This window comes from Fukomys damarensis, unplaced genomic scaffold (genome assembly GCF_012274545.1).
Source record: "Fukomys damarensis isolate Sample0158 unplaced genomic scaffold, DMR_v1.0_HiC HiC_scaffold_17, whole genome shotgun sequence".
Taxonomy (NCBI): Eukaryota; Metazoa; Chordata; class Mammalia; order Rodentia; family Bathyergidae; genus Fukomys; species Fukomys damarensis.
This window is the reverse complement of record NW_022900929.1, coordinates 28726880-28740073: the sequence shown is the minus strand read 5'-3', so window position 1 is coordinate 28740073 and position 13194 is coordinate 28726880. Positions and strand designations below refer to the sequence as shown.

The following is a 13194-nucleotide window of genomic DNA, read 5'->3' as shown; positions in this document are numbered from 1 at the left end:
TCGGTGGTTCCAGGGTGGAAGTGGTATGGCAGAAGGTCTGGCAGAGGAGAGCTGCTCGGGTAATTGTGGTCAGGAAGCAGAGTCCAGGGAGGAGCTGATGAGGAGCATACCCGTCCAGGCCATGTCCCAGCGCCCATCTCTTCTGAGCAGACCCCAGTGCCCACAGCAAGCAGTGCTAAGCCCCCACAGTCTGGCCATCTTCAGAGGTCCGTCCTGGATTGCACAGGCTTCGGGGGGCATCCAGACGTAAACCAGGAAAGTCCTAGAGCAGGAACTGGCCTTCTGCTCTAGACAGGTCAGGCATGCCCCATACAATGACCTCATGTCCCATAGCGGAGACATGAGATTGCGGTTTTAGGTGGGAAACACACTGGGCCGCACGTTGCTGCTCTGCCGTCTGCCTCTGAAAACCCAGGAGGGGGCCATCTGACAGCCCCTGTGTAGGACCCGTGCCATGTGGACCCTGCTCCTGAAGGTCCTGTATCCCAGGGACATCTCAGAACCCCTGACCCGGCTGTCTCCCCGCTTTGTGCTTCCTAGGTATCCCTGGGCTCACAGGTTGACTTGCAGAGGAAGAAACGGCGGGCACCAGCACCCCCTCCGCCACAGCCACCTCCACCCAGTCCCCTGGTCCCCAGCCGCAGGGAGGACAAAGAAGAGAACCGGAAGAGCACCATAGGTGAGTGCCGGGGTTTGCTGTCACATGCCTCTGGGTGCCTCCCGCACGGGACGTGAGCACGGCCACTAACACCCGCCCGCAGGGACGCATCGCTGCAAGATGGTTGTGCTGAAGGAGAACGTGGGGGTAGGTGCTTGTGAGCTCACTTCCTGTCTTACGGCAGTGTTTGATGGGACTTCAGGCACCAAGGAGTGCAGATGGATGGTGCATGGGTGGAGAGTGGCTGCAGAGGGGGACAGGTGACAGGGAGGATGACTGTGTGACTGTGTGACCTGCGTCTCTCGGGCGGGAGAAAGGTAAACCCCAAGGTGACTTTGCGGAGGCGGTTTTGAGAAGCAGCTGGCATTTGGAAAACATGTCAGGTCCCACGTGGCTCGGCAGGCTAAGCACGGGTAACCTGAAAGTCTGGGATCGGAGGTGCTCGCAGCTCTGCAAGCTGTCCAGCACCCACGCGATGCGGCCATTAGGAAGTTCCACACCACGCGACTCTGTTCCAGGCATAAGTGGCCCTTGGGGCCCAGATGTGTGGCGATAGGAAGCCTGAGTGAATCCCTCACTCTCACTGGGGCCATCCCCAGACAGCGTGAGGTGTCACACAGATCTGCCTGTGGTGTGGAAGCATCACGGCAGTCGGCACAGAGAGCCGAGAGCCAGAAGCAGATTCGTGTGGAGGACAGAGGTTCATCTTATCTCACAAGGCTGTTTAGAGGCTGTTTAAGAACAGTTTTCTGCCCCAGCTTTTGTGTCATTGTGCCTGCCCAAGAGGCTACACCCAGGCACATGAGAGAACTCGCATGTCAGGCATCACACACGAGTGTGACTGGCGGTGGTGTGGGTGAGCTTGGACTCGACGGTGGATAAAATCACACCTGGCATAGGGGTGGATATGGCCGATTTGGTGGCCAGTGAGTTGCATTTGCTGTTACTTTGTGCACTTGGATTTGGTGCAGAGCGAGGTTGAGTTAGCATCAGGCATGGCTGGCTGTGGTGTTGGGCGTGGCAGGGTTTTTTTGAGTGTGCCTGGGTTTGGTGTGAGGTGTGGCTGGGTCTGGTGTGTGGCAAGCCATGCAGCGTGCCTTCGCCCTGAAGACAGGGAACCTTGGCCTAACCTTCTGAAGTCGTTCCCGTTAATTCTGCATAGGTGCTGGACGGCAGGTGCCACAGAAGCCCCCAAGGGGCAGCACACGGGGCCCGCCCCACCTAGTGCTGCCCCCACCCCCATCCTATCCTCCTGACCCAGAAGAGCTGGAGCCCCTTGGCCCTCCTGGGGAGAGTGCTGGTTCTGAGCCCTCTGAGCTGAGACCCAAACGTAGGTGCCTCTGTCCCCATCCTGTTGTCAACTGTTGGCCTCTCTGTCCCAGCTGCTGTGGGGCTGGCTCTCCAACTTCCTGTCACCATCTGTGGGCCAGTGCCTCCCTCTGGCCTTCTTGCTTCATGCTCAATGCAGTGAGCCCAGGTCCCAGGTTACACTCAGGGTGCCGGGCAGGGCCCGCAGCTGTGGTGAGGCTTCAGCGGGGTCTCTGGTGGAGACAACCACAGGTGCTGCCCTCCTAGGAGAGGCACCACAGGACACCTGCCCAGCATGGCAGTCACCCAGACTTAGCAGCAGGCACTTGGGGAAACTGAGGAACCAGAAGGAGAAGTGTTCTGGAGTGAGTGTGGCAGTAGGCAGAGCTGTGGTTCCTCGGCCTGCCTGTGTGAGGGGATGCCCTCAAAATCCCTGGGGATTCTTTCCTTTGGACTTGAGTGGCGACTGCACGGGGCGTGCCCGACCCTGCTGGGGGGCTTCATACATACAGCCGTGCTCATCCCAAGGTTCCAGGTCCCCTCTGTGCCCCTCAGCGTGCAGCGTGGCACTGGACTGCATGTCCCTGCAGCGCGGGGCACTGCCTATGGCAGCTGGGGACCAGCAGGAGCATTTGCGTGTACACAGTGCCCGGTGGGGAGTCTGTGCCTCTCTGCTGTTGGGCATCTCACCTTTTCTGCTCCTTGGAAAAGATGGAGTAGCTGTCTCCTGTTTCTGGATAGAGAAGATAGTCGTTGGGTTCCTGGTCCACTTTCACCGGGGGAAGCAGCCTGCATTGTTCATCTTTCCCCATAAACGCTTCTCTGCACCTTCACATACCTCAGCACATCTTGGTGTGCACTCATCTGGCCGTAGCAATTAAGGGTTAATTAGACATAGTTATAAAGATAAGCTAGGTGCACCAAACTGGCCAGTTTAGCGACTCAACATGACCCTGTCTCAAAATGAAAAGTAAACAGAGGCTGAGGCTGTAGCTTGCCCTCCTTCTTCTTCTACCCCCTCACCCCTGGTGCCTCTGAATTTCATGCTCTGGGCTGGAGTTTGCCCATGGCCCCGTTGTCAGGCCTGCCCACCCTGCACCCCGCTCACTGCAGGGGAGCTAGGCGGAATCCACCAGCTCCCTTCCACTCGGCGTTTTGCTTTAACACAACACTCCAGGCTGGGTCCCCTCTGCCTCCAGTGAATCTGAGCCCCGTCCACTGTTCTGGATGGACCATGGCTGTGTGGAAGCAGCTTTAAGCTCTCTCGTGTCTCCTCCTATGTTCCCTGTGAGAACCCACCCTGAAGGCCCACAGGGGTGGACAGTATCAGACAGCCCCTGCCATCCTGTGTCATCCTGGGGAAACTGAGGCAGATGCCTCCACCATGAGTGGCACTGCGGACTTCTCTGAAGCGTGTCTCAGTCTGTCCCCTGCACTGTGTCCCTTGTGCTCAAAGCTCCCAAGAACGCCTCTGGTTTTGCACATCTGTTGTGAAGCATGCACCAGAAGCAGGCCCTGAACAGCTGTGAAAATTAAAAAACACACTTTTCTCAAATGGTAGGCATAGAAAACCTCCTTAAAATGGAGAGTTCTAGAAGCTGATAGAAGAGACTCATGCACAGGAGGCATTGAGAAGGTAGATGCTGGTCTTCTGGGCACCATCTGTATCTAGGTCTCTCTCCCTCAGGCCTTCTGTCCCTGTGGTTTCTGACCCCCATGGGATTTTGACCTTATTTTGGTCCTGAGCCCTTTGCTGTGTCCCGTCCGGGGCAGCCTCCTGCCATCCCCCAGCGAACTCATTCCCCTTTTAATGCTGTACCATTACTGATAGGGACTTATACAGGACCCAGGCACCTGCCTCACTTTCCCCAGGATGACACGGCTGTGACATCGGCTGTTGGATACCACCCATGCAGGGGGAAATCCTAGTGAACCACTGACCCAGAGAGAAGCCAGACCCAGCAGAGCGCTGCTGACTGGAGAGCATGGGTGTTGTGTGCTATGGGTGGGCGGCAGTGCCCGGCCCAGCTGCGTGGTGGGCAAGGTCCTGGTGCTCCTCAATCCTGGCTGACCATGGCCTCCAGTGGGGAGCAGAGGCACTGGCAATTCTTAGGTCCTTTTAATTGAAGAGGGAGGGTTCTCACTAGGAAAACGCAAGCTTCAGATGCCGAGGTTACTGTGATCTGCGTGTTTTAGGGTTTGCTGACTGTGGCTTCAGCATCCCTGAAGGCTTTGGAACATGTCCCCGGGTAAAAAGAGTTACTCTGTGCTGTGCAGCATTACGGACGAAAGGTCAGGGGTCTTGATCATCTCAGCAACAACAAGGGAGCAAAAGTCAGGTGGCACCACTTAGACGATTTAAGGATCTCATTGAAGTCACTCCAGGTATAGAAAGCCTAACTCCATGTCTCCAAGCTGTCTGTAGTCAACAAAATGCAGGCTTCCGAGGAGCTGGGGCAAGCGGGAAGTCGTGTGCCCTGAGCGCGGGCCTTGCCGTCTGTCTGCTCTCACCTTGCGTCCCGTCAGTGTGATCCACGCTGCCAGCTTTGGCTGCTGGACACTCCCCGTGCATGGGCAGGAGGGTTGAGGAAGCCAGGTCCCTCCTCAGAGCCGCAGGTCCAGGCCGGCCAGCCCGTGCTTGGAGCTGTGAGGTCTCTTCCACAATGAGAATGGTCTCTGCTGTGCTCTTTGATCTTTTAGCTTCTTACTGATCAGCTTGCACACTAACCTCAGACCCCTAACCACGTGCAGAAGTGTTTCGTATGCACGGCTAACCCAACGGAAGGGTGCACTTGGACCTTGGCCCCTTAACTCTCTCACCAGCTTGCTTCCCCTCACACTTTGTTGCAGTTGAAATTGCACCATGCACCACAGTAACAAACCGTCTCATCAGCTGCCTTGAATTGTCTGTTTACAAGATTCACAGGGCTTCATGATTAGGCTATTAAGTCATCAATTACTTATTCCAATTAGAAGGCTGTGGGGATTCAAAGATCAATGCATGTGGAGCTCAAATTGTGCATGTTCAGTGGCTTTACATTTTCAAAGCTGAACTGTCCAGTGACCAGACACACTCCTTCTTACCCACTTTCCAATACCAAGGTGGGGCAGATAAATCTTCCCTTGGTTATGCAGCTGTAGGGTAATTGGCAAAGGACGGTAAAGATGCCAATGAAAGACATCATTTCTCCTGTCCTCCGCACTTGCAGTGCCAGCCATTATGTTGCTCCCAGCTGAAAGGTTCCATATTTGTGACCAGGTGTGCCTTTCTAAAATCATTGAGGGAATTCTAAAATAGAGGAATAAGATTGGAAAACAGAACTCCCATCTTGAAATAGAAGGTGATAATTTGGACCTGAATGATGCAAAACTAAATATGGTAGCAATGGCTCACACCTCAGGCAAGTGACCCAGCAGAGGCACTGAGACTGCGGAAGGCTTGGGGCCACCAGAAGCTTTCCTGGCAGAGTCTGTGACCTAAGTCTGCACTCTGGTACCAAATGCCTGCTGGGGGCCTCTGGCTCAGGAGCAGCCAGGGCTGTCTGCACAGAGACAGACCGGACAGAACAGAAGACAGACAGGAATGGGCTTCCACAGTCACCTGATGCAGGCCTCACTCTGCAACTTCAGCCCAAAATCAACACGTTTCCAGCTTCAGAACAGAGCAGTTAGTGGTGAAGCCTATGACAGGGCATGATTCTTAGGGAATTGTGTGTCCTGTCCTGGGAAACGTCCTAGAAGCCCCGCCCGTGCATGGAAATCAGAGCCAGCCAGGGTGGAGCCCTGCGCCTGGGGTGTTTATATCCCCTTTCCTGCCCTGTGGTGGTCAGAGAGCCACCACGAAGCTGCTCCTTCTTCTCTGGGAAAGGCGGCACGTCCGGGAAAACAGGAAGTGGCCCTTTCCATAAAATGGCAGGAAACTTGACTGTGGGAGCAGAGTCTGTCCCTACTCAGAGGACATTAGAGAACGGAGCTGAGCTTATAGCCTGCTATTTTTATACCTCGAAAACATCACCTCCACCTAGCACAGACTAAGGATTGGCTGCTTACAAGAGAAACCATGAGACCCACAACCAACATAAAGCAGTAGAGGAAAAAGAGACTTCAAAACTTGTTTCTTTTCACCAGTTGCTTCTCAGCCCTTTATTGACAGGATGCTGTGACTCGAAAGAGAACTATAGAACTCAGTAACAACTCACTGGAACAGACTGGAGCTCTGCAGTCTGTGAAAGCAGGTTGTTAGAATTTCAGGAATTTTGCAAGCCAATTGTTAAACAGAACCATTATGGAAAAGAAAATGATATAAACTTAAAATTACATAAATAATATTTTTTAAAAAGGCAGCAACAACTAAAAATTCATAATTTCCTAATTATTTTACATTTTATTGTCTCTCTGTTGTGCATATTCATTGGATCTGTATAATCCCATGCTCTGTATCAGTGAAAACATTTTGTAACAGAGTACTGCTGTTACATAGTAACTGACAGCCATGGCTAGAAACCAACCTTGAAGTATTTACGGTATGGAAAGTGGCAAGGTTTACAAAGCAAAGCTAAATATATTGTTTTTTGAATTGTCTATATATAAGAATGTTTGGAAAATGTTAATGACCCAAATTAACTGCATTCAGGACATGTCATATTTCTAGTAGTATGCAGTATGATAGCCCCCCAAATCAGAGAATTGCTCTTCCATTTTTCAAAATCCAATGATCAACTCCCCCAAGTCTTCACAAGATTGACAAGTGAATAAGATACTGACATATATCCTCCTGGTTTGGTTTTCATCTTCCTCATTATCATAAACAAAATTGCCAGTCTGCATCCAAGTCGAAACTGCATTTGTTTGCCAAGTGCAATAACAGGGTGGCCATAGATTAAAGAATTTGGCAAAAGTCAATGAAATCATGCTGTGGGAATTGTTGATTATACAGTATATAATTTATAAAAATAGGATTGTATATTTTGTGATTGCTTATAATTATGTGCTTCCTGTCTTTTTTTAAATCAGTAAAACTTATACCTTCTGTTTATACCTTTTGCTTCCAGAGAGCTGAGTCCTATTTACCAGAATATCACTGCAAAGAAGTAACAAATATAAATAGAAACGCTGGAAAGCAGAGTTGTTTAGTTAAACTAAGGACAAGTATGTCTTTGATTTCCCCAATCAGTCAAGCATTAAGATGACACAAACAATTACACCTGGTGTGTGTCTCAAAATTTTAATTGGCACTGTAAAGTCAAGTTAGGCATACAAACGCCATATTTGTTTACTCATTTATTTATTTCAGTATCAAGAGTTATGAGAAATTTTTTCTGATTTCATGCAAAGTTAAGTCTTTCCCAGAATAAGGCGTGGCATCTTATTTTTTAAGTACCGGTACTTCTTTTACCAGTTGAAAAGTAATCAGGGCTGGGCAGCATACCTCCCTTACTGACAGTACCCTGGTCTCAGGGTTGTAGGAGATGGTCAGACCCAGGCAGACCCCTTCCTTGTTTCAGCACCTTTCCCTGAGGGATTTGGATGCTTAGAGCTGTTTCTGCATGGCTGCCTGTATTCAGGAGCAAGGCCGCACCACAGAAGGCAGCAGCAGGTGTCGGGGCTGTGCCGCCTGTAACCTGGGTCTCCACATCCTCCTAGCATTTATTTCCAACTAAGTAAACTGATCAGCTCCCCAGTGTATATGAGGGCTCTGCCTGCATCCTGCTGTACCCCAAGACGGGGTCTTTTCCTTGCCACTCTGCCAGTAACCTAGACATCATCTCCAGGGGGAAATAGTGATTTTTACCCACCAGCCCCTGGGCATCTCTGCTTCTCAGAACTTGAAGGTTTCTTGGCAAACCCATAGAACTTGGTCTGCAAGGCCGAGGGGTGCCCAGTGATACGGGTGACATCACTCTTACAGGAGTAGAGTCTCCTGCCCAGGACCGAAGACCCCTTCAACCACAGGTCTAGATAAGATGGAAAGCAGGTGGGGGACAAGGCCACGTGACGTGGCTAGGACAGCCCCGCTCTTCCTCACGCTCTGCGTCTTCTCCGCAGTGTACTGCTGCGCCTCTTTCCCCACCCACGTCAAGCGCCTCTGACCACAGCCCTCTGACCTGACGCCCATGGGCTCTGCTGTCTGGCCGCTGCACTGCTGTCCTTCTCCACCTCTCGGGATAAAAGGGCTCATTTCCACCCACGACTCCTGTTCCTTGGAACTTACATATAAATGCACACTTTGCAGAGATCTGTTGGAGGTGCGTTTTTCTTTGTAGGCCACAGAGCCAGATGTGTGTGCGTTCTCGGTAGAGAGTACTGACCTGTGGGTCTGTCTGGGTGAAGAACTCAGCTGCATTATAAATCGTGGTGAATTCGCATTTTTCTTACTATTTGTTCTGTTCAAGAGCGTAGTCTCCTTTTGCCCAGCATGTGCCCTGTCATCACTGTGGCGGGGCCGGAGCGCCCTGTCCACCTGATAAAAGCAAGTGTGAAATTCATGGACCCTACACACACCTGCACTCCCCGACCAACAGAAGTGTGCTCACTTCCCCTCTGCCTCCCTCTTGCTGTACCTGTTCATTCTTCATTTACTCACCTGTTCATTCACCACATATTTCAATACTGGCTGGATGCTGAGGTGTTCCCAACCTCGGGGCGCTGGGAATTCAGCTACCTGTGCCTCCTTGCCCACACGACAACAGCTGGTGATAGGTCCATCGGCAAGCACCAGCCCAGGGCTTTGCACAGGCATCACGCGTGTGACCTCTGCATCTGTGCAGGGGCTGCCCACTGTCCTCGGCCACATCCCTCACAGCTGGAGAAGTGCTCACCCCAGCGCCCTGAGCCTCACAAGGAGATGAGAACCGTCCTGGGGAAGATGCGAAACTCTGGCTTGCTGGGATGAACTTCTGAACCCAAGCAGCTTCACATTTCTCTCCAAAAGATTTTTATAAATGTTACTGCCCAAAGTAAGAAAAAGAATCCACTGGGCACGCGTGAACGTGTGTGTATGCGTGAGTGTGTGTGTGTGTGTGTGTGTGTGGTTATTATCTGGTTGATCGCCATGGAAACATGAGTTGACTTGTGCATGAATGACCACAGCTGGTACTGGGACAGAGAATAACGAATAACTGAGCCAGTCACTGCCAAGTGTAGGTGAGAAGCCAGAAAGTCTCGAAGTGACTCACAAGGAGCAAGTTAGAAATAGCCCCTCTCTCCCTCTCTCTCTCCCTCTCCCTCTCTCCTTTTTTCCCTCTCTCCCTCTCATGGAAATAAAGGACTTTTGTCTGACAAGTAGCAGTCATGTGACCTCAGATCAGATCCGTAAGTGGTGAAAGCCTACACAAGGTAAGGTTTCTCTGACTGTTGGGGAAAGCACCAGGATCTATGACCCAGACACGGAAGATTGTAGATAATTGCAGCTCTGAGCATTTGTGCATGAAGGAGCTGTTATGCTGAAGGAAGAGGGCAGAACAACATTGCAGGAGAGGAACACTGGGGAGGGGATTTGATTCACAGGATTATCGGTCAGGGAAGCAGAAAGCACGATACCCAAAACTACATCAAATTCTGTCAGAAGCAGAGGCCACAGACACATAAGGGGAAGACCAAATTCAGCAGAGCTCAGCTGGTTTACCTCACAGTAAAGTCTGGCTGTAGCCTCCACTTACTGGGCTTGATGGTCACCAAGTCAAGGATGGCTGGCTTTTGATGGCACCTGGCTGGCCTCTGTGACAAGCCACCAAGGCCTGGTGTACAGCATTTGAGCAGATTTAGTGTACACCTGACTCTGTGCTGACCTCTTGCTCCTGTAGGAAGCAGATGATTTATTTTTTTCTTCTGCAAAGACAAAGCACTTCCCAAAGTTCCAGGTTTCTGACTCAGTCTAGAATCCAACCCTTGCTTTAAGGCCCTTCTTCTCCAGGGAAGCCCATGGGACAGTGTGGCTTTCTTTTCTCTGTGAGGGTGCACATTATACCCAGAAAATGTGGTACAGCGCATAGTTCCCACCTGGACACATACAAGTCAATTCCTCCTCAGGGCTGGCCAGTGCAGGTGCAAGATCATGGCATAAAAAGTGCCCCTGGGAAAGATCAGTTCCACATTGCACACCAAGGTAAAAGACAAATTAACTGTGTATTATCTTTCAGCTGTGGTTTTCTTACATTTTTCTCTCTTAAAGACCATGTTGGCAGTGGACAGTGGTACACGCTGTGATTCCTAAGCATTAGTCCACTTACTTGCCCAGTACTTTGGACTTTTCTACATGAAGATTCCACATTTCTTCTTCCTTGTCAGTAAATGCTCTCAATTCTGTAAATGAAGCAACTTGGTGAAGTCTCGTGCGTTTACTCCATGGTATTTCACTGCAACACCCGTTACAATCGATCACACAGCGCATCTGTGTTTGGGGTGCTTATCAGCTGCTGATTTTCACAGTTTTCATGTTAATTTAGATCCATGGTATGATACAGTTTGTTCACAACTTTCATAGCTTATGTAATTGGATTCAAAACATTTCTGCAGACAGACTCATCGCTCATAACAAGACAAGGCTTTTGCGTGGGGATGGGATTATGCCTTCCATAGAGTGCTCAGGGTGCCTCTATCACAAATCAGGAGATTTGCCACTGCGATGCTTTGTCTGCCCTCTGAGGTGTGTGTGTGTGTGTGTGTGTGTGTGTCTGTGTGTGTGTGTGTGTCTGTGTCTGTGTGTCTGTGTGTATGTACACACGCCCGTGCATGTGTATACGCACATGTCACTGTTATCTTCCATAGAGTGCTCAGGGTGCCTCTATCACAAATCAGGAGATTTGCCACTGCGATGCTTTGCCCTCTGAGGTGTGTGTGTGTGTGTGTGTGTGTGTGTGTGTCTGTGTGTGTGTGTGTGTCTGTGTGTCTGTGTGTATGTACACACGCCCGTGCATGTGTATACGCACATGTCACTGTTTGCTTGTCACTCATCCCAAGGCGTGTGGAACAGGGTAAAGAGTAGCTCTCCTCTCATTAGTCACCACTGTACAACAAGAAGAAACTTCCAGATGCTTCCATGAAGATAAGGATCCAAGTACTAAATATAAAGAGGCTCGGGATTGTCTGTGTACTCTGGGTTTTATACTCTTATTTCCCACGAGTGCCAACACATAATTGGTAACCCTTATACTGAGTAACTCTTTCCTCGAAGTTGGGTGATGCAAATTTATCATTACTTCTTTGTTTATTCTATCCTTTTCTCCCTCCTTAAGAAAGGAGTGCATCTTTATTACCATGAAGGAAACGGAGTCAAAGTCGGAAGGTCATATTTACCTATCTTTGTTTACTATCCTTTTCTCCCTCCTTAAGAAAGGAGTGCATCTTTATTACCATGAAGGAAACGGAGTCAAAGTCGGAAGGTCATATTTACCTGTATTCAGTAAAGAAAAAACAAAAGACAAAGGCAGAAAGGCCTTAGGGATTTGGGCCTCTTCCAGCTGGACACCCTGTTTCCAGGCTGATAAACCTGCTGTGGCCTTATTGGAAGAACTATCTATGTACAGCCAAATCCAAATGGAAGGTGGCATGGGCTGCGCTTTCTTCCTGGGCACTCAAGGACTGAAGTTAGAGAGTGAATACCTCCTCATGTGCTTCCTGTGGTCGCACAGACCCCAGGACCCCGGCAGGAGTGTCTCTGGTCCTGCCGGTCCCCACGGCCCCATCAACACTGGGGTCCAGTAAGAGGCTGGCAGTGGGGCGAGATCCTGTCTCCCCATCAGGCTGCTAACAGTGAGGGGGCAAACGTGGAAACAGTGCCCAAGGCCACAGGGCTGCAGTTCCCACCAGGCATGGGCTGGCCTGGACGGAGGAAGAGCCAGGCTGCCCACCTCAGTGCAGAGTGAGGGCCATGCCTTTGTGGATGCCAGTCCTGTTCTGCCCTTTCCTCACAGTTCAAATGGGTCAGGATAGCGAGGTTCCAGGTGTTCTGAGCGCACCTGGCAGTCCTTGGACACCTGGCTCTCCTTAGAAGTCCTTGGGCTCAGTGACAGCTACATCTCTGTGCAGACCCATTAGTTAGGTTAATGAATATGAAACCAGAGTGGATGGTAGATTTCTTTTTCCTTGTGTGGTTCTGGGGAATGAACCCATGACCTCTGCACTGAGCTGCCCCCGCCAGCCCCTCTTTGCATTTTATTTTGAGACACCATCCCGCTAAGTTTCTCAGGCTGGACTTGAACTTGCCATCCTCCTTCCTCATCCCCCATGGGTACTGGGACTACTGGCCTGTGCCACCACTCCTGGCTAATAGAAGAGTTTAAGAAGAGGTTTTTTAGTCTCTAATAGTGGAATTATACATCTTCGTTTCACACTACAAGTTGAAGTGCAGAAAGATGATGGGAATGAACAGGATTCATATTATTTTGTGTCCTCTAGCAGTTTTAGACACTACGGAGCAGCCTGTGTACCAAGAATGTGTAGTTTAGCAGGGTCTCTGACTTATGTCACCTGCAGTCAAGGTAATAAATACTCAGCACCCTCTGGTTTCCATTCTGTGGATGTGTGTTTATGCACATAATTATGCACATGTGTGCACTGGTACATAGCACATATATCCCATGTACTGTATATAGAAGCATATAAATAAACCCTGTGCAGTACTGTAAATCTGATGGGAAAAGTCGTTAGCGAAATGTGGTGTATAGTGACAAATTCTAAATTCATTGAGGCCGAAGCTCAGAAACTGTCTAAATGTAGACTCCTAGGTGTCAGCACTGACAGCCGTCGTGACACTGTCCTGAGGTGGCAGTGTAGACACGGTACACGGGGCAGCAGGACGCCCAGGTCCTCTGCTCAGGAAGCCCAGCGCTGGTCCCTGTGGTCGGCCACCTCCTCACTGGGGCCTGCTCCCACAGGCCTATGGCAGACGGAGTCCAGGCCCAGCTACAAGGCCTGACCCAGCCTGGCCTCCTTCCTGAGTGGAGGTCAGCTAGAGGGCGGCTGGATTGGGGAGGGGCCCCAGTACCAAGGGGTGCCACCTGCGCATTTGTACCACCAGGGGGAGCCCTGGGAATCCCATTGATGGAGAGCTGGGCAGGGAAAGGAAACAAAGATCAGAAAATAAATGAGGGGGAGCTGCTTTTGTGCCAGCATTGTGCTGCAACCAGTCGCGCAGAGAGCAGGCTGGGGGACGGCAGTCACAGGGTTGAACTGGCTCCATGCACAAAGGGAAGGCGAGGCCATCAGAGTCCAGATATGGCCTGACCCAC

The 13194-nt window shown here is 50.7% G+C and overlaps 1 protein-coding gene across 1 annotated transcript in view; it reads left to right on the top strand.

Annotated features, from left to right (window-relative positions):
- Window positions 1–13194, top strand: part of Cobl (cordon-bleu WH2 repeat protein) — a 144622-nt gene that overhangs the window by 92722 nt on the left and 38706 nt on the right. The window contains exons 12-13 of the mRNA XM_033765283.1: window positions 541–679; window positions 1821–1988. Coding sequence (XP_033621174.1) covers window positions 541–679; window positions 1821–1988 — 307 coding nt within the window. The remainder of the gene's footprint in view (window positions 1–540; window positions 680–1820; window positions 1989–13194) is intronic.